We start from the raw sequence: 26,871 nt of genomic DNA, 5'->3' as shown, positions 1-26,871 counted from the left end.
GACTTAATCCGTTTGTCTGTCCTTGTTTGTCCCCTCTGTGTTTAGCCCCTTGTGGGTAGTAAAGAAAGAGATTACATTGACTGCAGTATTCCACTGGTACTTATTTCATCAACATCACTATATTTCTTATACGCAAGAGTTTATGAAGTTTTCATCTTAAATGTAAACTGCTAATGCATGAGAGAAATCACTAAGACTGGACAACTTTTATCTGGGAATCAATACTGCAAATCCTACCAACATCTTCACTGCATCAATATAAAAAAAAAACAAGTTGACCCTGAACTGAGGCAAGATAAAATACTAGGACAGAAAAAACAAAAAATGAAGACTATTTAGCTGAAATATAGACAACACTTATGTTATAATGGACACAAAACTCAAAAATTGCATCTATAACAATGCATGTAAATGTCCTAATACCCACTGAGGGTAACTTTTTTTTTTTTTATCTAGTAAAAACTCCACAGACAAAAGGATAAAAATCAGTTAACAAAATCAAAACAAAAAAAGCAAGTAACTATATAAATGACGAATACTTACCAAGTTGTTCTTTACAGATATACATGAGTTTTTCTGCTGATTGCACTTTGGTACTAATACACCTTTTACTATAAGGCTCATGCTTGCCAGTCTTAAATGGCTGAAAAGACACATCATCTGTGAACTCAGTCTGTTCTATCACATGGAATGTGTGATCAACTCCTTCATCAGTTTTGGAGATTTCACCCCAGTACAGAAAGTGGTCATTGTTGATCACACGGCCTCCGAAATCACTTTGGCTTAACACAGAGATGTGCTCCATATGGTAATCATTGGCTAATGGTCGCATAAACCGATTGCATAGACATGACTTGCCAACACCAGTGAGGCCCTTTTCCTTCTCAGTTCCTGACAGACCAATAACACTAATGTTAAAGGTCCGTGGTTCTGTCCTTTTGGCCATATTAGGAAATTAGGCCACCTCACCTTGGCCTTTACTGATACTACATCTTGTTATGGGAGTACACTAATAATTGATTTCTTGTTTACGTTATTTTGGTTAAAATTCCCAAGGCATGGCTCCATGGTAAAAGAAAATATTTAAACAGCAATTTTACTTGGAAAAAAAATGATAAGAGAGATGAAGTTGTTAACTGGGATTCTTTGGTTTCTATTTTAAGATCAGTTAATAGTAGTACAGTTCTCACATCCACTCTGACAAAGGATTAAAAAGATCAGAGAATCTTCTTCCAAGCTTTCTTTCTTCTTAATTCAAAGCATCAATCTGAAAGAAGAGAAAAAAAACCAGTCTTATTATAAAAATAAAAAGATAATAATAACAGTAACTTTCAGAAAATGAGAAGAGCGAAAACAGTTTATTTCAGTAGTTAAAGGCAACTAACTGAAAACACCTTAAGTTATAATAGTTTTCATTGTAACATATTTATAGGAAGTCACATTATTTACATTTGACGGATATTTGTCCTCATCTTGTTTGTTGCTAACACAATGTTTCGGCTGATATACCCTCCAGCTTTCATCAGGTGTCCTGGGGAAATTTTGAACCTGGGTTCTCATTCCTAAGGTATTTTTTGATATTATTATTATTATTATTATTATTATAACATTGAAAAAATATCTTAGGAATGAGAACCCAAATTGGAAATTTATCCAAGACACCTGATGAAGGCTGGAGGGTATATCAGCTGAAACATTGTGTTAACAACAATCAAGATGAGGACAAATATCCGTCAAATGTAAATATTGTACATAATTCCTAATCTCTTAAATACAGAACTGTATTATAGGAAGTTATCTTTGAAGATTGTAATTCAAATCTGACTAATAATAGTAAAACAACATAACATTCAAAATTTATGGTGTATGTATGTGTGTTTACATATGAACAAGAAAGACATAGAAACTGAGAGGATGACAATCAGACATCTTAATTTGAACTGAGTCAGGTATCAACAATCCAAAATGTGAGAGGTAACATTAAAAGTGGTTTGCCTTGTTTGTGAAGAAGATATAACTAAATTTAATATACTTTCATCATAATTCTGTCTTCTATTGTATTTTTCTCTCTTCTTTTTCGCTTGGAATATGACATTCAAAAAGATGTCCTTTAGGACACTAACCTTACTGTTAGTCACAAGTCTGTAGCTAACCTTATGTTTCCTAAGTCACTTTCCATGCTATGCAGGTGAGACAACATTAGGGCAATAGAGCATAAGTTCGTTTACAGTTCTCTATCATGAAACCTTTTTTTATGGTTGATACGATTAAATATTGTATGGTATTACCAATAGGAGTTTTCTTTACTACCACAAAGTCATTATCATGAACATAACCATGAGTTTCTATGCATAGTTTTATTTTTTATTACCGATTTTAATCATTGGGCTGTAACTATGCTGTCTTGGTCTATAGTTGAGTACATCAGCCCTCAGTATATGTTTTATTAATCTTGGAAAGATGTAAAGCAAAATGAAACATGATTAGAATTTGAACTCAAAACATATAGATGCAATGAAATGCCAACACTCTACCGATTCCATGGGCCATTTACCATGCATGTGTAATTGCAGCAAGAGAAGAAACATACTTAAATCACTATGTATGTAATATACTTTGTGTCTTTGTACATATATATATATATATATATATATATATATATATATACTTTTTCTTTTTTGTAACATGTTAGCAATTGAAGCTGTTTAATATGTCCCATTTTATAAGATTTACTTTCTAAATCATTCAACACAAGCTGGAGTAGTTCTGTTTATTTTCTGTATTTGTCTCAATGCTTAACGAAATAGTTTGAAGTTATCTAAATCATCCAACAGCGTTTCTACTCTCTTGCTGTAACAGTGTCTCTACTCAGTTGTTCTGTTTGTCTTTTATATTTGAAAATTCACTCTGCTTTCTTAGTGCTTAACTCATTGTATCTTACAGTGAATTTAGACTTCAGGCCATAAGGATACCTTTTCAATTTTCAGAGCAGTGGAGGTCTGCCCTTAAGTATGTAGCTTAAATGTCTGTGTGCAGGAGAGTGGTATGCCATCTTAAAGTTAAGAGAATGATTTTCACATTATTTTCAATACACAGAAATATTTATACAAACTTATAAAATATTCTTCATTTTCTTCTTGGTATCTAAAATATTCCTAGTTTCAAAATCTTTATGGGTCCTAAATTTTAAAGATAGACAAAATTGATTGGGATAATTTCTCCATATAAAAATCAGTGTTATTTTTCTTTAATTGCTTCTTTTGAAAAAGAACTAAACTTTTATTTAGTTTCCATTAATTTAGTCTCATGGTTGCATAAACTGCTATGAACCCAAGAAAGTAATCAATAGTTAAAATCTATAACCAATATTCTTTAGCTAAATATACAGCTCATGTATTAGTTACCTCTCCACTAACTACTTTATGAAAACTTTCTGGAATGAGGTAATTACTACATAGATACAACAATTATCACAAATCTATAAAGCAAGGTAAGTTTCCCAAAGCATAATAATTTAGTTTTAAAGAGAAGATACATTTGATAAGTGATTGATAAGAATAAAGATTATTTCTTTAGAAATTCAATCAAATAATTCATAGTTTTAGATTATGAATTCTTTTTCATTTAGAGCGAGATTTAATCTATGATAGAAAACCAACTATGTTAAAAAATAAAAGCTATAATAGGAACAATACTAATTACTGTCTTGATTTTTTAGTAAATCTGTAATTTAAAAAGAGAAAAATAGAAATTATTTAATATGTTTTTAGTTATCTGATCTTAAAGATAAGATGCTTAATATTAAGAAGAAGATTAAAAAAGCTTAAATACTTAAATGGAAATAAAATGTATATTCTATAATACATACGCAAATATGAAACACAGAACTGCTATTAATTAGATCATTGAAAATTATCTTGGAGATAGATTAGCAAACTATTTCATATAAATTAGTGAGATAAATTAGCTTACTAAATTACAAGCAAAATGTTTTTACAGCTAGTTTTAATACAGAGGATAATTTCTGTTAACAATGTAACAGCACAAAATTATTGCAATTCTTACAAACCATATCACATAAATACAGCTTTGTAAGCAGAATAAAGATATTTTGTCTCAAAAGGAGAGGGAAGTTTGAAGTACTTCCAGATATAGAGACCTCAAACCATTATGATACCTTTTTTTGGAAGCCCTCTGTCGGTTACGACGACGAGGGTTCCGGTTGATCCGAATCAACGGAACAGCCTGCTCGTGAAATTAACGTGTAAGTGGCTGAGCACTCCACAGACACGTGTACCCTTAACGTAGTTCTCGGGGATATTCAGCGTGACACAGAGAGTGACAAGGCCGGCCCTTTGAAATACAGGTACAACAGAAACAGGAAGTTAGAGTGAGAGAAAGTTGTGGTGAAAGAGTACAGCAGGGATCACCACCATCCCTGCCGGAGCCTCGTGGAGCTTTTCATTATGATACCACTGCTTCTATTAGAAGCTTATAGAGTACAGGTTTATATAGTATATAACATTTGCTGATTGTATGCGTGTTAATCCTTTTTAGTGTATACAATGGTCTATGAAATCATCATTCTGTTTTTGTTAGTGTTGAGAACTATCTATGCCAAACTATTAATAGGAGATCAACATGGTAAAACAAAAATCAGATTGCTGTCCAATGCTCACAGTGGTGAACTGACCCATATGCAGAAACTAGCTATAAATGGAGAGACTGATGAGTTGAGGGTCTTGACCAAGCACAGTACTCTCTTTTACTTGTTTCAGTCATTTGACTGCGGCCATGCTGGAGCACCGCCTTTAGTCGAGCAAATCGACCCCGGGACTTATTCTTTGTAAGCCCAGTACTTATTCTATCAATCTCTTTTGCTAAGTAACGGGGACGTAAACACACCAGCATCGGTTGTCAAGCAATGCTAGGGGGACAAACACAGACACACAAACACACACATACATATACATATATATACATATATACGACAGGCTTCTTTCAGTTTCCGTCTACCAAATCCACTCACAAGGCTTTGGTCGGCCCGAGGCTATAGTAGAAGACACTTGCCCAAGGTGCCACGCAGTGGGACTGAACCCGGAACCATGCGGTTGGTAAACAAGCTACTTACCACACAGCCACTCCTGCGCTATAGACACCAAAACAAACTGCTAACCTTACACTTGCTAGCTGTAACAGTCTTACCAGGGTCATATATTGTGGTTAAAAAAAGCTACAGATACTTGATATTCCATCCTGGGAGATGTACTTTAAATACTGTCTCAAATTCATACCCTTTAATTTAGTTTATTCAAACATTAAAGAACCAGATTAGATAGTTTATAACATTTATTACTAAACGTCTTGAGAGTTTATTTCATGTCAAAAGTGTGCTTTGCCATTCTTCCCTAGCAGTAGAGTTGACTATGCTATCTTCACTCAAATATAATCTATTCCTCTACAAAGTTGGCTTTTATTTGATATATCATGTATGTTGCTAATGTACCTGGGAAAATCCCATTTGCCTTCAACAAATCTTGGGTATTGAACCTAGCCAAAAGGAAAGTATAAACAATGATAATTTCTCATTTAAATAATGAAATCATGTTGGAACAGTTATTATTCATTTTCTTTAATTTAGAATAAAACAAAATGCCAAAGTTTTTAAGAAATAGATTTTTATGAAATAATTTCTAATAATCTTCAAATATATCAAAATAAGAAGACAAAAAGGAAATGTTCCAATACTAATGTGTAGTGGTATCTGATATCCTCACTGTTTGAGAGACACAGCAGGAATGATCTCGTTTGAGATTACAGCCATCTTTGGCTGGGTTGTTCCTGTTGTGTCCACTGATCTGATTGGTTGGCATGTGGCGCAGTTTGTCTCTACTTATTTTGCGCCACTGTGCAAAGCCAACTAATCACGGCCTCTGGTTAAGGTCTTGTGACACCCTTTTTCCTAGGCTCTGTTTGAGCCATTTCTCCTCTATATAAAGGGCTTGCTTTCAGTATACAGGGTCTTTGACTCTAGACCTTTAAGGTCAAGTCTAGTCACTGACCAGCATCGTACTCAGCCATGTTCCAGTTTCCAGCGACAGACGACCAGTCAGCCAACCACCACGACACTATTACACCAACGACAGGCAGAACGGCTTCTATCTCCGCCGCCGTCGTCACCATCATCGAACCAACTTTACGTTGTCTCTACCATCGTCAACTTCAGATATATACACACCAGCTACACAGACTCACGTTGATAGAGTGAACCTTTCACCAAGTAAAACAGTCCATCTGAAGAATTCTATATTAAGAGACCCAGCTCGGCTTTGAGGCTACAACCGCGGCACAGCATTTTCGCCCAACCTGCCTCCGCCTCGAGACACAACTTCTTGTATGGAATTCTTGCACATCCTGTACTTCATGCATGAACTGGTAATCTAAATTCCATCTTAACACTAGGCTGAGACTTTCGTCTTATACTCTGTATTTCTCTGTCATACACATTCACCTTTGTATCTGTCTCACACACACAAACACACAGACACAAACACTTGTTGCATGCACACATACACAACACTATCACTTTAACACCTTGTTAATAAAATCTTCTCTTCTCTCAAACAGTGAAACGGCTTGTTGTCACTCATTTATATTCTGTTGGCACTGTATTATGTAAGTTGTATTATGGCTTATCCTATTTTGTTAGGGATGCGACCGTGCGGCATACTAAAGGAGACCTATGTCACCAACCTCCTCACATACGGTCGGTCGGTCGTATTCCTACAAATGCTTAAAATAGTGTGTGTGTGTGTGTGGTGGGTTATAAATAATAGTTCATTTTAAAGTTTCATTGTAACTATGGAAGAGGGTTTAAGAACTATCCTACTTATGAAAATGGAATAAGGAGGCTATTCCTTTATAACAGACTAGCAGTATCGCCCGGCGTTGCTCAGGTTTGTAAGGGAAATAACTATAAAGCATTTTTAGAGAGTTATAGCCAAAAAATAGCAAAAAAATGGGGGAAAAATGATGGTAAATTTTTTTGAGAGTTAAAAAAGGTCGAGTTGCGTCCCCATGACAGTCTGTGGTTTGTGTTTCTGATTCTCGACCCCATGTCGAATTTATCGATTTTTTTCAGAACTGGGGGAACTTTTCAAAATTTTCGCTGCGTTAGTTTTGAATTATGACATTGGGCTATGTGTGTGTCAAGTTTCATCAGAATCGGTTGAAAGCCATGGTCAGGGTGAGGGTACAACCAAACAGACACACAGAAACACACACAGACAAACTGCCGTTTATATAGAGAGATACCAATTTAACTATTACAATGCTATTCTTTAAAATAAAGAAAATGTTATTTTTTTGTTCAGTAATGATATCAATAGCAATCCACATAATCTATCATATAAAACATACTTAAACTAGAAAAATTAATAGTTTTATAAACAGAAATTTTAAATCAAAAGTGAATATTTAAAAAAATTACACCAGGTCAATAAATGTATAAAAAAACATAAAAAGAGACCCATTTCAAAAGGCCTACTCGTTAGAATACTACAATGCTACTCTTGAATACCGATTCTAAAATAAAATCAATATTAACTCACTCACTAGCAAGTTGTTGAGACAAAATGAAACAATAAAAATAAACAAAACTAACTTTTGCTTCAGCAAGAAAAATGGTGTTGAACGGGGGGGGGGGGGGATTGTAAAAAAAGAATAAAAGATAATTAATGGAAAGAATTAGAGAATCAATGAGAAGATAGGAAAGAAAACATCTGGATTAAGATTTATATCAAATGGGAACAGGGGGGGAAATCAAAATTGAAAACCAATTCAAAATTAAATGTAGAAATAGGCGCAGGAGTGGCTGTGTGGTAAGTAGCTTGCTAACCAACCACATGGTTCCGGGTTCAGTCCCACTGCGTGGCACCTTGGGCAAGTGTCTTCTGCTATAGCCCCGGGCCGACCAATGCCTTGTAAGTGGATTTGGTAGACGGAAACTGAAAGAAGCCTGTTGTATATATGTATATATAAGTGTGTGTGTATGTGTGTGTGTGTTTGTCCCCCTAGCATTGCTTGACAACCGATGCTGGTGTGTTTACGTCCCTGTCACTTAGCAGTTCGGCAAAAGAGACCGATAGAATAAGTACTGGGCTTACAAAGAATAAGTCCCGGGGTCGATTTGCTCGACTAAAGGTGGTGCTCCAGCACGGCCGCAGTCAAATGACGTAAAAGAGTATAAATAGACAAGATGCTAGAAGGTTCTCAAAAAGTAAGTACAGTGCAAGGAAACCACAAGACAATAAAGTGACTCAAGTGATCAGTTAGAGTTAGAGAGTGTTTGTATGTGAATGCATGCTGGTGTTTGTTTTAGAGGATGTGGGTGAGATAATTTAAAATATAGCAGTGTGTGTGTGTGTGTGTTTGTTTGTTTATATTTTCAGGTTAAGTAGGTAACTAGTAGAATGAAATAAAACAACAGCTTCAGATTTTTTTTACCAACCACAGTATCTTAAATTAAGGGGTTTTGTCAGCAGCACAAATTGGAAAACGAAGAGTTAGTCAATAGAGCAATGAGTAGAAAAAATATGAATTTACATTAACTATAGAATCACATCCTCTTATGCTTCACTAAACGTCTAGGTAAGTTGTAGATGAAAAGAAATTTTAGCAATACTAGCTAGACACCGGTAAAATAATCAGAGCCTTACACTCCACCCTACTTTTTTTATATTGTTAGTGGCATGGTACACAACATAAAAACTATTGAGATAGGGTTGCTCATAGCAACAGCTAGAGTAGCCCCAATGCTGAATAAGAAAGCTTTTGTTCCTGCTGCTTTGTGTTTAGGGGGCACCCTTTGTAAAGTTAAACTAGTCAACACATGATAGAAAAAAGGCTAGAATTGTACTGGAAAACAAATGTTGCTATGAATGCTCACAGCTTAACACTTTTGTAAGAACGATTTGAGAGGCTGAGGCCACTGCAGACAATCACTGAGTGAGCAGTGATAACATTTAAAAAGATACTTACTTTTTCTTTTTTTTTTTATTTTTTTATTTGTTTCAGGCATTTGACTGCGGCCATGCTGGAGCACCGCCTTTAGTCGAGCAAATCGACCCCGGGACTTATTCTTTGTAAGCCCAGTACTTATTCTATCGGTCTCTTTTGCCGAACCGCTAAGTGACGGGGACGTAAACACACCAGCATCGGTTGTCAAGCAATGCTAGGGGGACAAACACACACACACACATATATATATATACATATATACGACAGGCTTCTTTCAGTTTCCGTCTACCAAATCCACTCACAAGGCATTGGTCGGCCCGGGGCTATAGCAGAAGACACTTGCCCAAGATGCCACGCAGTGGGACTGAACCGGGAACCATGTGGTTAGTTAGCAAGCTACTTACCTCACAGCCACTCCTGCGCCTAGTCAAGTTTTTTTTTTTGTTTTTTGTCTCTATTTGGGCAAATATCCTGAAGCACTATTTCAATGTATTATGATATAGAAGATTGCTCAAAAGGTAAAAATAAACAAGCTATTAGGAAGATATCTTAAGAGAAGAACATTAAAACAAAAACAGGACAGATGAGTAGTTCTAGATGCTTACTTGATCAATTTTCTTTAGAAATGGTTCTGACTGCATCAGAAATAAAAGTATTCACTACAAACTAATTTTGGTGGTAAATGTATATGACCCAATCAAAATACGGTGTTTCAAAAGTTTTAATTATCACAGAAATTTTATCTGGTGAGTATTTTCTTTTTAGTATGGGGATTATATGTTTTTAAGTACTAAATATTAAATTAACAGACCCTCAATAAAGACAAGATAGCTAAAGTTTATTAATGTATTCAAATTTTTGATCAGCTCTTTTGGTAAGTACCAGCAATAATAGAGTAAAATTACCCCCACCACAAAAATAAAAAAAACCCAAAACACCCACATATTTTTTTAGATATTCTCTTTTACTTGTTTCAGTCATTTGACTGCGGCCATGCTGGGGCACCGCCCTTAATCGAGCAACTCGACCCCAGGACTTATTCTTTTGTAAGCCCAGTACTTATTCTATCGGTCTCTTTTGCCGAACCGCTAAGTAACGGGGACATAAACACACCAGCATCGGTTGTCAAGCAATGCTAGGGGTACAAACGCAGATACACAAACACACACACGCACATATATATATATATATATATACATATATTCGACGGGCTTCTTTCAGTTTCTGTCTACCAAATCCACTCACAAGGCATTGGTCGGCCCGAGGCTATAGTAGAAGACACTTGCCCAAGGTGCCACGCAGTGGGACTGAACCCGGAACCATGTGGTTGATTAGCAAGCTACTTACCACACAGCCACTCCTGCGCCTATATATATATATAATAACCGGTAAATCTGTTTTTATATTTATAAAATTACAGAGAAATTTACTAGTGGCAACAGATAATCTAGATATGACTTAGGTAAAGATTAGAAATGTAACAAATTAATATAAAACATCTAAGTGTTTGGGAGTCTCATAACCTCGTGGGTCACAGGGACATTGAAATAATTTTCCCAATTTTCCAAGCTACACTACTCACAGGAACAGTTGAACTCAGCACTACATGCAAACAAAGCATTCATAAATTTTACAATACTGCTACTGCCCGTGACAGTCAATTGCCGCTACACTGCACTGAGTGGTCCATTTAAGAAATTAGATCTTTCAAATACAGATACCATGCAGAACTAATAACAACATACAGATTAACACTTTGCAGTCTACCTTCTGCCATCAAACTAGCCCTGAATGAATGAATGAATATATATATATCATCATCATGCTATCCTCTTCCCTTCATCACAACAGATACACAAAACAATGTTTCAGGAACTGAACTAGGAATTTTTAAAATTTTCATGTCAAATAAGATCAGTGTTGCATCATAAAACTATTAAGATTAACACAGAGGGAAAAAGGGGAAAAAAAAGATTAATTAATGGCTGCTAATATTATTTCAGAGAATAAGTTAAATTAGCTGTATCTATTTAATTATTCATTCATTTTATACATTTTTTAAATAAATAATCTTGCTCTACATAAACTCTATTGCAATTCTAAGTTCCACTATTTTTTTTATATGAATAAATGAAAGAATGGAGTCGAACGAAAATTTTAACAAAATTCCTTTACTCTCAACACATGTTTCGAAGACTGCATACTCTTAATTCAGAAATTTTAAAAGTTAAGTAGATGAATGATCTTCTTTAGTACACAGTCAGCAGGGACAGAGCTCTTTAACTCACAGCTGAAAACAGTATTGTTTCTGCTGCACTATTATTAACTTCATAAAGGATGTTGGTTGAGACAAAAAAAAAAAACAAACAAAATATTTCTTACTTTTCAGCAGAAATAATGTGTGTTACCTCACAAAACAACTCCAGTTAAAGGAAGGCCTTGAGGTGTGTCATTTAACCCTTTCGTTACTGTATTTATTTTGAGATGCTTTGTGTTTCTTTCAGCTACTTTAAATATAACAAAGAATTTAGTAAAATAACTTAGTTATCATTAAGCTAGTGTTAAGAACATAAATTGTGACTAAGGTTTGGTGGAAGATTTTAATTCAGAACTTTTGAAAATGAGACATTTGTACTACAGAGCCAGAGGTGGTTTTGGCCGGGTTGGTAACAAAAGGGTTAAAAGACATTTGTAATTAAAATTAGACCAAGAGATCTTCACTTGGAAGGCAAGAATGTTTTGTATGAAAACTGTCATCTACAAAAGTCACAACAGAAGTTAACACAAAAGATTGCCTATCTTATGTTGAAATTTCATAAATGTGGGTTCAATTTTCTTTCCAAGTTTCAATAATAAAAAAATAAATAATATATCAATTCTTAGAAGTACTACATTTTAGTAGAATATAAGGGGTGAAACATTGTGAGTAACAAGAAGGTAAAAAAGATGTTGCCAAATGATGTTGCACTAGAGAGAAATTTATGAGAGCACAAATATGTTAATATCTCTTGATGTCAGTCACCCAATTAAGAATAATCACTGGATTTGGTAGTCAGAATCAGCATAAAATAGCTTGGAAGTAAAATAGAAGAGATGTTGATTGTTGAGCAGTGAATTGTAATAAAATCTAAAATTCTCAGCAGGTCCTTTTGTTAGAAAAGAATAGTTATGCCCAGAATGCTAAACTACTTTAACTTACAACTGAACAGCACACACCACTTCTATTTTTATTTCCATTTATTCAATTGGTATGCATAAAAAGACCTTAACTTTTGGTCATTTATCAAATTCTCTTCTTCATATTGCTTCTGCTCACTGAACTCAGGATAATTATTAAATTACTTATATGGCTCGCTCATCCATTTTTTGGCATTCAGCTTCTTAGCATCTCTCACAATTCATCATTCTTAACACTGAAAGTTACCAATCAGTAATTTTTTTCCCATGTTTTCTAATTTCATGTAGTTTAGGTTTTAATTCAATTAGTTGAGATGATAGACAAGTCTAACTTGCAATGGTTTCATATTCTGGCATAAACAAACATTCTATTTTTATATTGGTACAGATTTATGGAAGTTGAAATATAAAATTGAGCCAATAAGAATTTGATGTTAAACTGTAACGACAAAAAATTAATGTGATAAGTTATTTAGCTCCTTGCTTGAAAATAGAATTCTTTACCACCCAAAATTTTGTTCCGCCAGGGTTTGCAGGACATCTTTGTCAAGCTCTACAGATCTTCCAGGATGAGGTTTGTCTTCTAGGCTGTAGTTTCTGGCTCAGAGTCTCTGGAACCACTGTTGACATTGGCTTAAACTTATTGTCCAATCCCCATCATCATCATCATCATTATTGTTTAATGTCCGCTTTCCATGCTAGCATGGGTTGGACGATTTGACTGGGGACTGGCGAACCAGATGGCTGCACCAGGCTCCAATCTGATCTGGCAGAGTTTCTACAGCTGGATGCCCTTCCTAACGCCAACCATTAATATTCCTCGCACTTTCCATTGCATTGTTGCCTTTATTGAACTCATAAAGCAAAATGTACTGAATATGCTCCTTTGTCACTTCCATTATAGTTTTGAAAAAATAACTGTTAAAATCGAACTGCACTCTTCAAAACTTGCACTAAGAATAAGTACAAGGTAAAATTACTACCTGCTCTTATAACAAGTTTATCCCGTCCCCCTCCAATTGAACCCTCCCCCCCCAAAAAAAAACACACTATTTATGGGATGACCCAATATTTTATTTTAGTGGATCCTCATAGTCATTCAACATTTAAAAAGTAGTTGTATAGATACTCTTTTCTAAATTCCTATTTTGTTTTACACACAATAACTTGTGCAAGTTGAACTGTAAAACATTAAAGAAAATAGCTGTTTCTTATAATAAATACTTCTAAAGCAAAATTTGTTCATGGTCCCTTAAAATACTGTTGTGTATCCCCAATTTACAATTTTGCTTGCATGGACTCCCTAAAGTCTTACATGGAACTCCTAAGGTTATATGGACTCTAGTTGAGAAAAACTAGACACGGGTGAAAATACAACAAATATTGCTTTAAAACTTTTCTTTTACTTATGTGTCTCACTCATCTTTATATATAAAAGAGAGGTTGTGTGCTGTCTGTCTCCTACGATTTAGATTCCTAACTACTCCCACATTTTGTGGTGCAGTTTAACCAAAACCGGGTATCTTACAGTTGTGATTCATATTGAGCCCTTCTGGGTATTAGCGCGCGTCTACGATGAGTCTACGATTTAAAAAAAAATTTACCATCAATTTTTCCCATTTTTAATGCATTTTTGGCATATATAAGGGAAGTAACTCTCTAAAAATTTATTATTAAATCTCAGAACGTAAAAAGCTACAGTAACACCCCCCCCCTTGTGGTTAGCCATATTGAGATGGCTATTATACTTTACATCTCTAAAAATGCTTATATAGTTATTTCCCTTACAAACTCGAGCAACGCCGGGCGATACCGCTAGTGTCAAATATATGAGCTCTTTTTCAGCTCTACAACAATGTCCAGCAAACTGGACTCTCTTACCTTTCACAAGAGATGACACAGGTGGTAAGTTTCCCATATATTTGCATTTTGGCACACTTTCCTAGCACACTTTTTTTGCCCCTCCCAACCAACGATAATCTTCAAGAATTAAAAAAAACTGTACATTAACTCTGTTAATGTCACCTAATTGTTTTTGTTTTCCAGATAAAGGAGTATATGAAAAGCCTACAGGCATGTGCCATCTCTCCTTCTTTGGATAGACTAATAAAAAGGGAAACATATCAAGCTATGTATCAGTAATTTAATCTCACTCAACCTAACAAAGCTTATACATAAAGAAATTTTCTACAAACTTCCTTTTTGGAAACAACAAATAAACTATCGAATTAGTGAACGGAGCACATTTATAAAGGCAATATTTCTTGAATACATAAGATGACAGCAACATTTGTACAGAATACTTCAGATAGCTGACAGAAATATATCAATAGAATTAAGTGAACATTCAAATTAAATCTGATTTAAAAGAAAATCAATACAACTACAGAAAAGAAAGAAAGAAAGAAAGAACAATAAAAGAGAAATTACAAAAAGAAAAAAGATAAAAATCTACAAATAAACATAAAATACAAAGTTTATAAATAAAAGATATCTGTTTATATTGACAGTTTTGAAATCAAATCATTTAATAGGATATTCTTGTAAAAGAAAGTTAACAGAAAATCCTTTGCAAACCAAAATTTTAAATGAGGTGGACAAGCAGTTTAGGTACAACTCATACTCTTTTACTTGTTTCAGTCATCTGACTGCGGCCATGCTGGAGCACCGCCTTTAATCGAGCAACTCAACCCCGGGACTTATTCTTTTTGTAAGCCTAGTACTTAGTCTATCGGTCTCTTTTGCCGAACCGCTAATTAACGGAGACGTAAACACACCAGCATCGGTTGTCAAGCAATGCTAGGAGGACAAACACAGACACACAAACGCATATATATATATATATATATATATATATATATATATATATATATATATATATATATATATATACATATATACGACGGGCTTCTTTCAGTTTCCGTCTACCAAATCCACTCACAAGGCTTTGGTCGGCCTGAGGCTATAGTAGAAGACACTTGCCCAAGGTGCCACGCAGTGGAACTGAACCCGGGACCATGTGGTTGGTAAACAAGCTACTTACCACACAGCCGGTGAAACTTTTCTGGAAAAAAGGAGGGAATGACATTTCCAAGTATGCCAGGAATGTGAGCTTACACCCAAGAATTTAAACCCTTGAATTGAACTCTCAACCAATCCAGGATTAAAATGCTGCTATATCAACGGGCAAGAGCTTAACTAATGATGGCAGTGATTAGACTAAGATTGTCCTGACAGTCCTTGCAGTCAAGGGCATACAATCCATGCAAAGACATAGCTGGTCTCTTTGACAGAACATATCACTCAGACTGTTAATAGAACACTAATCCAACTTATCTTCACATAAAGGCAGGTGCTAATGGGATCATTAAATCCTGTACATCATCATCATCGTTTAACGTCCGTTTTCCGCGCTAGCACGGGTTGGACGGTTCGACCGGGGTCTGAGAAGCCAGAAGGCTGCATCAGGCTCCAGTCTGATCTGGCAGTGTTTCTACAGCTGGATGCCCTTCCTAACGCCAACCACTCCGTGAGTGTAGTGGGTGCTTTTTATGTGCCACCTGCACAGGTGCGGGAGGGGCGGGGTCCGGCATCAGCCACGATCGGTTGGTGCTTTTAACGTGCCACCGGCACGGAACCCAGCCAAGGTGGCACAGGCATCGGCCACGTTTGGATGGTGCTTTTTATGTGCCACCAGCACTGGAGACAGTCGAGGCAGCGCTGGCATCGGCCACGTTCAGATGGTGCTTTTTATGTGCCACCGGCACAGAAGTCAGGCTCCAGTCTGATCTGGCAGTGTTTCTATGGCTGGATGCCCTTCCTAACACCAACCACTCCGCGAGTGTAGTGGGTGCTTTGTACGTGCCGTGCAGATATACTAACACGTATGCCTATACATACAAATGTATACACTTGATCTTTGTAGAATGTTGTGTTCACCAATCTTCAGCCAACATTTTCTTCACATCAAAATTAAAGCTTCTATTCACAACTTTATTTTGCCATTTAAAACCGTCACTTTAAGATGAATAGAGAATATATATATATATATATATATATAGAGAGAGAGAGAGAGAATATAAATAAAGAGGAGAAATAAACAAATCTCAAATAGATAAATGTATAATGGTTTCTCCATCTACATCCAATTCATGTTAACCCTTTAGCATTCAAACCAGCCATATCCGGCCAAAATATTTAACCTGTTTTATATTGAAACTGACCAGATCTCGCCTCTCACCTCAGCCCTACCATGTCATTCTAAAACTAAAAAAATCACATCACTGAAATCTCTAAACTACAAGATAATGCAGGATTAATTCAAAGCAATATAAATAAACAAATATCACATTTGACAGAATAATCTGAACACTAAAGGGTTAAACCGGCCATATCCGGCCAAAAGTATTCTGCCTGTTTTATGTTCAAACTGGCCATATCTGGTCTCTCACACCAACCCTACAATATCATTCTAAAAATTAACAGCTACCTCATCAAAATCTCATAGCTACAAGATAATGCCTGATTAGTTCAAAACAATGTGGATAAAAAAGGATTAATTTTGGCAGAATAATGCAAACACTAAAGGGTTAAGCTTCTCATTTGAATTATTCACCTGACATTATTATGGTTTGTTCTAGAACAATCTGGAGAGAAATATATTAATCAACAGCTATATAAACTCATAGGTCTTTGACCTGTGACTAGTTTGATAAGTGCCAATGCGCAAAACTTTCAGACCTTGTGTCACTCTGTTACTTCTGCTAAATGTTAATAAACACAAATTCTGTGTTTATTATAAAATATAACAATCTGTACCAAATTATTCTGCACCTTATCCTTTATACTGATAGAATTTATCATCATCATCATCATCGTTTAACGTCCGCTTTCCATGCTAGCATGGGTTGGACGGTTCAACTGGGGTCTGGCAAGCCCGAAGGCTGCACCAGGCCAGTCAGATCTGGCAGTGTTTCTACAGCTGGATGCCCTTCCTAACGCCAACCACTCCGAGAGTGTAGTGGGTGATTTTATGTGCCACCGACACAGGTGCCAGACGAGGCTGGCAGACGGCCACGCTCGGATGGTGTTTTTTATGTGCCACCGACACAGGTGCCAGACGAGGCTGGCTGACGGCCACGCTCGGATGGTGTTTTCTTATGTGTCACCGACACAGGAGCCAGACGGGGCTGGCGGACGGCCACGCTCGGATGGTGTTTGTTACGTGCCCTCAGCACGGAGGCCAGTCGTTGCGGTACTGGCTACGATCACGTTCGGATGGTTTTCTTATGTGCCACCGGCACTGGTACCACAAGGATACAAATTCCATTGATGTTCATCTATTTTGATTTGGTTCGATTCGATTCTCACTTGCCTCAACAGGTCTTCACAAGTGTCACAAGAAGGAAGGTATTTTCTATAAAATCTGTAAGCCATATATATTAGCTGCTTCAGTCTTCCAAGATGAAAGATTACTGTTATTAATGCCAATTGCAAATTGTATTGCTTGATGTCCAAGAACTCATGACATGCCCTAGAGTATAGATCCTTGTAATTTATATCATTACAAGAAATTTAACATGAATTGGATGCAGATGGAGAAAGCATTATACATTTATGTATTTGAGATTTGTTTATTTCACCAGTTTAACCCTTTAGTGTTCGCATTATTCTGCCGAAATTAATGCCTTTTCATCCTCATTGTTTTGAACTAATCATGCATTATCTTATAGCTATGAGATTCTGATGAGGTAGCTGTTAATTTTTAAAACAATATTGTAGGGTTGGTGTGAGAGACCAGATCTGGCCAGTTTGAACATATAACAGGCAGAATATTTTTGGCCGGATATGGCCGGTTTAAATGCTAAAGGGTTAAATTAACCCTACCACTATGGTACCATGTACCTGGTATGATAGGAATAACCTAAATGTAATCTCTTCTGGATTCCAGTTAAAGCAGCAGGGAACAACACATAGAAAAAAATAAAATACATATATAAGCAATCACATTGCACCTTTGTAATCGAGTGTATTTATGATTCAATTGTTAATGATATCCCCCATAGTTTTGTTTTTAATTGGATAAAGAGGAAAGGGGGACTTATTTCTTTTTGCAATGAAACAAGTGTGTAACAAACCCAGCACTTTATCTCATAAACAAGCAAGGCCTAGACTCTTTACAATCAAGAAAATTATTGATGACATTTATTTTTCAGATGGAGTGTTTACGCATATGCGGACAATGAAAGTGTTGTGGACAATCAAACTGGCGAAAGAGACGAAGAAAGCAGCAATTAGGATGAACAAATACAGTAGTTGAATGGTAGGCCTATTATTATTGTTATTCTGAATTTTTTTCTTTTTTTATGTGATTCTGTCCATTAGTTTGCCTGCAGTCATTATTCTGTATATGCAACTACTTAATTGTTTGCTCAGGAGTCCAGGTGGAGGGCAAAGACAGACACAGGGGTTCAGCTCTGAGAGTGTTAACTTAGCAAAATCAAAGAAATAAACACAGAACATTGCAGGGAAACTACTTTCATCATCATCATCGTTTAACGTCCGTTTTCCGCGCTAGCACGAGTTGGACAGTTCGACTGGAGTCTGGGAAGTCAGGGCTGCACCAGGCTCCAGTCTGATCTGGCAGTGTTTCTACAGCTGGATGCCCTTCCTAACGCCAACCACTCTGTGAGTGTAGTGGGTGCTTTTTACGTGCCACCTGCACAGGTGTCAGGAGAGGGGGGGGTCTGGCATTGGCCACGATCGGTTGGTGCTTTTAACGTGCCACCGGCACGGAAACCAGCCAAGGCAGTGCTGGCATCGGCCACGTTCGGATGGTGCTTTTTATGTGCCACCGGCACAGAAGCCAGTCGAGGTGGCGCTGGCAACGGCCTTTAATGATCATAATTTAATCTTCAATATATTTTAACAAAACTAAATCTACTTGTAAAAGCTAGAAACATGAGATCTGAAAAGAAATAACTTGCTAATAGTAAGGTTATAATTCTTCTACAAAGATTAGAAGTGCTTTTTTAAAAACTGTAGGAAAGACTAAGAAGATGAGAAGCAATTCATTGACGGAACTTTTAAATGTAAAAGAGCCCTTTGTGCATGCGCGTGTGCAAAAGCATACACATATATACAATGTGAAATTGTATTCATTCAAGTTCTTTTCTGTTTTATGTATCAGTAAAATGTCTACAGATATTGGCTTTGTTGCCAACACTAATAAAATATCAAGTGACAAATAAAAAAAGAAATAAAAAAGCAGTACAAAACAGTACAAGGTTAGTGTTGCAAGATGATAATCAGAGCCAAAGTCTTAAAATAAATTTCTATTTAAATAGCAGAAAATCTAACATTGCTAAAAGTCTCTATCTATAGAATATTCCTACTTTCAGATTCTCTGTCTGTAATCGGTAAGCAAGTGATACAATAGACAAAAAAATAAAACCTCCTACAAGCCAGAAATACCGACTCATTACAAATCCTGTAATAATAACTAAAACGGTTAATTTGTATTTCTTCTTTATCTTTTTATTGTTGTGTTTCTTGCAAAAGTTTAATTTGATCTGAAATGTATTATTATAGAATTTCTTTAACAATTCAAAAATAAAATTGTAATAAATAAATATAAATCTATTTCAGAGCTTTTTTAATTTGCTTCTTGAAGATTTACAAAGTTTTGAATAAATGCTTTTGTTACAGACATAGAAAAGAAAAGAAAGAAAAACAAAACAATATTCTAACTTACATACTATGTACACTTTAAAAAAACATAAATTTGAATATTTTGCTAAGGTGTCGGGTCATGCATAAATACTCTGGTCAAGGCGTTAACTTTTATTTCCTTAGCAATAAAAAGAAGAAATGAGAAAGGAATAATATTGTGTGGAGTAAGAACTGGTCTCCACAAAAGAATGTATGAATAGAAAGAAATGACTGCGAAATTCGTAAATTCATATCCTGTAGTAGATATTAATTTTTGTCCCAGGATACTTTACTCTTATTATTTTAGAGTATCTGATAGAAAATAAGCATTTATGAAAAAAGTAATCTTACTGTAACAATAGTCCAGACAGAAAAACAACTAAACACCTTTGAAATTCATACCAGTTCTGGTTTTAGATCAGCTTAACTATGAAAGCCATTCTTCTAAGTAAGGTCTGAATTTAATTAGTATATCCCCTCTTCTTTAATCTACCTCTACTGCAGGTACACTATCATCCAATCAATGAAAGTTGGGGAGATTCTTCTCTAATAGTACACACCATGTTTATAACTGTCTGCTCAACCAAGATAACATGGACTTGGCAACATAATGGTAAATTTATTGGCTTACAGAGCTCCAGGAACTTGTGCTTTAATTTTAAAAAGTAGACTCAAAATTCATTACAATAATAATGTTATCCAATTTCATGACAACACACTAATGTCCCATCCAAATGATCCTTCTGCTAGTTTGTTGACACTGCTTATCAATTATAATATCAAAAAATATACAAGCAAAAGCACTGAAATAAAAAAGACAGAGGGATAATATTTCGAGTATAAGGCTGGCTGCTAATTCTGTTCTGTGAATGTGAGAACACTGAGAGAGACATATTTATGGTAAATATCACTCTTGGATGCATTAAGGAGATAACTAGACAGTAAATGAAGCCAACATGCTGATAAACACTAACAGATGTTATCAGTCATTCATAAAAGAAGAATATACCTGATGAATCTTTATATCAAGAAAGAGCTATATAAAATCCATTATAAGGCTTCTGGGGTTATGCAACTGTGAAGCTGTATCTCAGATATCACTCTCAGCACTATTTACTGTGCAAAGATCAGGACTATCTAGTATATTAACTGGACATTAGATACCTATCTCTAGGAAACGGTAGATATTTACAGGATTCTAAGATTAAAAATACAAAGGAAAATTACAGCAAAGAATTAAGTAAATTTAGAGAGTTTGTGTAAATATAACTTACAAAGAATAAAATGGAACTACACAATGTTTCGTTAAAGACTCAAGCAAATAACGCTTTGTAGATAGAGCAATGATTTTCAACGCCAAAAATTACGTATTGCCAAACTTGATTAATATGAAAATAAAGAGAGGGGAAAGTTATTGTGAAATTCACTCTCTCTCTTTTACTCGTTTCAGTCATTTGACTGCGACCATGCTAGAGCACCGCCTTTAGTCGAGCAAATCGACCCCAGGACTTATTCTTTGTAAGCCTAGTACTTATTCTATCGGTCTCTTTTGCCGAACCGCTAAGTTACAGGGACGTAAACACACCAGCATCGGGTGTCAAGCGATGTTGGGGGGACAGACACAGACAAACACACACAAACATTTATATATATATATATATATATACGACAAGCTTCTTTCAGTTTCCATCTACCAAATCCACTCACAAGGCTTTGGTCGACCCGAGGCCATAGTAGAAGACACATGCCCAAGGCGCCCATTAATGAAGATATTATCGAAGGTGATGTAAATATCAGACATTCGTTTCTACAATGAATAGATTTCATAAAATTGGTGAACAAGTTAAGAAATGTAATATTGTATAATAGCGGAATATGTGGGTGATTGCAGTGATAGGAGTGGAATAAGTTGAGTATAATCTGTTGGTGATATTAATTAACAGAAATAAATTGCAAAACCAAGTGATTGATTAAGGAATTGATTCATTTATGCAAGAAAGAAGATTGTTATATTTTGCACAAATATGAAGAATCGATGTATGGCAGTGGAAAGTCTCACTTGTAGATCTCTTTTCTCTTTCTCTTTCTTTTACTTGTTTCAGTCATTTGACTGCGGCCATGCTGGAGCACCGCCTTTAATCGAGCAACTCGACCCCGGGACTTATTCTTTGTAAGCCCAGTACTTATTCTATCGGTCTCTTTTTGCCGAACCGCTAAGTGATGGGAACGTAAACACACCAGCATCGGTTGTCAAGCGATGTTGGGGGGACAGACACAGACAAACACACACAAACATTTATATATATATATATATATAATATATATATATATATATATATATATATATATACATATATACGACAGGCTTCTTTCAGTTTCCGTCTACCAAATCCACTCACAAGGCATTGGTCGGCCCGGGGCTATAGCAGAAGACACTTGCCCAAGATGCCACGCAGTGGGACTGAACCCGGAACCATGTGGTTGGTTAGCAAGCTACTTACCACACAGCCATTCCTGCGCCTAGATCAAATAAAAAATCAGAGGAAACAGACCAAATCAGAGAATATTGTAAGGATTGATGACTCAGAATCATGTGCTTTAGAAAGCTGATGCTGTATCAGAGATCTCTTTAACTTCTAAGAGTGTCACAAAACCGACATTAAAACAATACACATGATGATGAAATGAAAGTCTTTTTCACTTCTAAAGTTTCATATTTACTAATTTGTTTCTTTTTCTTACAATTTGCTTTAGATAAAAGCACCACAAATTACTCTAAATAAACTGTACAAATAATCAATAATAAACTTGATGTAGGTTATTTTAATACCAAAATAAGCCCGATCACTATGAATTAACAAGCTATACATTAAAAGAAACTATTTATTTTATTATATCAAAAAAGAAAACTACCTCCATTCTACTGAAGTTCACTGAGGCTAGATGGGTGGGGAAGTAGTATTAAGCTGGTGGAGAGAATCTTACTAGTGTTAGAGGTTAGGAATTGGTTGGAATACAGGAACTAATTTCAGTGGTAGTAGCAGCAGCAGCAGTATAGTTGTTGGGGGATGGGTGAGAGAGAGAGAGAGAGAGTAATTGGAAGAGGGGCAGATTGAAAGGTATCATGCAAAGCAACAGAACAAGGAAAGATTTCCAAGATACACAATGTGAAATGAAATGCTAGAGTGCTGCTAGCAATAATGATACGTGGTGTGTGTATATAAACACAAAATACAAGAACACCAGGATGTTGCAGTATCCAATTTAGGAACAATTTTAACTTCTGTGAAACATAAGAAATTTGTACTTCTAATAACCTGTCTGTTGAAGCTTTTGACACCTAGCCTTTGAATTCCAGTGGCACAGTTATGACATTTAGAAAATAATCTCTTTTACTTGTTTCAGTCATTTGACTGCGGCCATGCTGGAGCACCGCCTTTAGTCGAGCAAATCGACCCCGGGACTTATTCTTTGTAAGCCCAGTACTTATTCTATCGGTCTCTTTTGCCGAACCGCTAAGTGACGGGGACGTAAACACACCAGCATCGGTTGTCAAGCAATGCTAGGGGGACAAACACAGCAGACACACAAACACACACATACATATATATATATATATATATACATATATACGACAGGCTTCTTTCAGTTTCCGTCTACCAAATCCACTCACAAGGCATTGGTCAGCCCGGGGCTATAGCAGAAGACACCTGTCCAAGAAGCCACGCAGTGGGATTGAACCTGGAACCATGTGGTTGGTTAGCAAGCTACTTACCACACAGCCACTCCTGCGATTTTAAATAAGTGAGATTTTAAATATCTGTGATGACAAGCCAAGAATTTAAACATTAAAAGCTAAATTTCTTTTTGTAAACATTTTCAGATATTAATTTCTATCATACTAAAGCTTAAGAATTATAAAATTTTAAAGGTTCTGTGTACCCTATCAAAACAGATAAGAGATCTGTTCAGTTAGACTCACAGATTTTTTAATTAATTTTTTTTAAAAACTAAAAAGTTTGAAATTTCGTATACTGGTGGGTTGTCTCACGCAGAACATGGTTTACTTTGAATATTTTCGACAAAATTTAGTATTTTAGAAGTTATTTCATGTTAAAGTTGTTGTATTGTATTTGGGTAATTTCAACCAATGAACGATATGTATTCAATTGAAGAAAGCTACTACTGTTTGTGACAGTAATCGAAGAGGAACAATATCTGGGTCACCACTACTAAATGTCACCACTCTGTTGTATTCATATGTTGAGTGAAGATGATGCCACTTTTCTTCCTTTCTAGTCAGAAGAAACTTGACAGTGGTGTTGATGGCTATAATGATAAGTGGTGTATGGATATATATATATATCTCGAACCAGGGACAGCTGATGAAGGGGAATTTTCCTTGTATTGTTTGTCCTGTACTCTGTTTTTTCGTTGTTTAAAAAAAGTCCGTTTCCTTGTTTGATTTTATGTTCTCGTCTCTCGTTGTGTTCTACATTTATTTGTGGTATCCTGTACTCATATATATATATATCCCTCTCTCTCTTTCGGAGAGGCACTGAGCAGCTATACGCACACATACACACACGGCATTAACTTCCACCTACCGAATTCAATCACAAAGCTCCGGTCGGCTCGGGGCTATAGTGGAAGACACGTACCCAAAGTGCCACGCAGTGGGACTGAACCTGAAACCATAGCATGTATATATACATGTAGATGTAAGAATGTACATATATGTATGTATATATGCATATATTTTATTTATTTATTATATTACTATATGACCGAACGCACGCGTTATTTCTCTATTTCTCTTCTCCAAGTTTATATATATATATATATATAAAACAATGATGATATATATGTGTGAAACAGAAATACAAGACAAAACATATAAAAAGAATAATTTCCCATGTTTTACAGCAGTTTTATGAAGCAACAAAACAACACTTGCTTCCAGTTACGTAACAGTGATCATTAAAGATAACATTGGGAAAAGATGAGATACAATTTTCTGCATTTAAGAGAAAAGTAATAAGATGCTAATGAAACATTACACTGAATATTTACAAAGAATATACACATCTCATCTCTTGTCTATTTTCTTCTCAGACAACTGAAGTGATACATCAAGGGAATTAAGTTTTCTAACAATGTTGTTTACAATGTTTTTCCCCCCCGCCCTTTTTTTTTTTTTTTTTTTTCAGAATTCAACATAATGTAATAAACAGCCAATAAAATATTTTTGGCTTGTTATTTGTTGAATAATTGTTAAGATTTTAAGTTGTTTTCTTCATACAGCTGTTGAAAAATAAATCATTTAATTTTTTTTTTTAATGCTTGTTGAGAGAGTGTAGTGGGTGGGGGGGAGAAAGGAAAAGTGATTTAAGTTTGAAATTGACAGCAAATAACTTTTGAGAATGAATGAAATGAGAGATGAGGTAAAAACAAAAACAAAAACAAACTAATATCTCATATGACTTATAACCAAAACTGGGTAAACTCTGTATAATAATAGCCATGTAGCAAATAGAGTACTAAAATACAATCCATTTGTCAACAGGTGAAGTAAAATGATAAAAGCTTAGAGAAAAACAAGGTTAACAAATGAGCGAAAAGGAAGGTGATAAACATTGCTGCATAGTATTGATTCTGTCAACAATATTGATTTTTCTTTTCTGAGCTTGGTAATAATTAACTCAAAAACCAAGGTGAAAGAGAGAGAGACAGAGAAGAAGTGGGGAAAGGTCCGTTGAATTTCTGTTTTTTTTCCCAGTCCCAGTGTCCAGTTTCACATACTCTCTTTTACTTGTTTCAGTCATTTGACTGCGGCCATGCTGGAGCACTGCCTTTAGTCTCGAGTAAATCGACCCCGGGACTTATTCTTTTTGTAAGCCCAGTACTTATTCTATCAGTCTCTTTTGCCGAACTGCAAAGTGACGGAGACGTAAACACATCAGCATCGGTTGTCAAGCAATGCTAGGACAAACAAACACACACACACACACACACATATATATATATATATATTATATATATATACACACATATATACGACAGGCTTCTTTCAGTTTCCGTCTACCAAATCCACTCACAAGGCATTGGTTGGCCAAGGGCTATAGCAGAAGACACTTGCCCAAGATGCCGCGCAGTGGGACTGAACCCAGAACCATGTGGTTGGTTAGCAAGCTACTTACCACACAGCCACTCATATTTTTACCCATGTTCATTCAAGAAAAAAATGTATGTGTGAACATGTGAAAACATGTAGATATGCATATTTTGTAATAAAGAGAGTCTCTTTACTAATTCGTTGGCTACAGGTTGTATTGTCCCTGAATTGGTAGAGGGGAAAAATTTTGAATCTTGGATTTTTGTTATTGGCGCAAATGTCTATGTGTTGGCTGAATGCTACTTTTCTGTTTTGGGGAATTTTGATCTGGGATCTGTGCAGAGCCATTCTTTTGCGTAGACTGTTTTTTGTTTGGCCTATGTATTGCTCTTGACACCCAGAGTAGGTTAGTGCATATATCAGGTTCTCCGAAGCACATGTGAAGTTGCTTTTCACTGTGAAACATTGCCCCTGTTTGAAGGAGAACTCTGATCCCTCAATTAAATTGATGCATATCCCACAGTTGGGTCTTCCACATTTTTTTTACTGACGTTGTTGTTGAGCGCATTTGGGCTTGTGTTAGGAAACTTTTCATAGACTTGGGTTGCCTCTTGCTTTTTATGATGGTGTGTGTTTGGAGGATTAAGTTTATTCTGTGGTCCTTTTTTAGCAGGGGAATGTTTTGAAGGATGGTGTCAAAGGCTTCATTGTTGAGAGGGTTGTGTGTGGAGATGTATGGTAAGGCTTTTGATTGTAAATCCTTTTATTTGGGATATCTAATTTCCTGGATGTTGAGTTGAAGGGCACATTGAAAGCATACGTCAATTAGTGAAGGTGGATAGTTCCTGGTG

At 35.8% G+C, this 26,871-nt stretch overlaps 1 protein-coding gene across 30 annotated transcripts in view; it reads right to left on the bottom strand.

Moving 5' to 3' along the window:
• Positions 1–26,871, bottom strand: part of LOC115213534 (rho GTPase-activating protein 5) — a 337,859-nt gene that overhangs the window by 187,082 nt on the left and 123,906 nt on the right. For all 30 annotated transcript variants that reach the window (XM_036504237.1, XM_036504236.1, XM_036504239.1 and 27 more), the window contains exon 3: positions 544–1,267. In XM_036504237.1, the coding sequence (XP_036360130.1) occupies positions 544–946 (403 nt within the window). In that variant the 5' untranslated portion in view covers positions 947–1,267. The remainder of the gene's footprint in view (positions 1–543; positions 1,268–26,871) is intronic.

The sequence above is a fragment of the Octopus sinensis genome, linkage group LG6 (genome assembly GCF_006345805.1).
Source record: "Octopus sinensis linkage group LG6, ASM634580v1, whole genome shotgun sequence".
NCBI lineage: Eukaryota > Metazoa > Mollusca > Cephalopoda > Octopoda > Octopodidae > Octopus > Octopus sinensis.
Note: the sequence above shows the minus strand (reverse complement) of the source record. Positions and strands in the feature narration are given on the sequence as shown.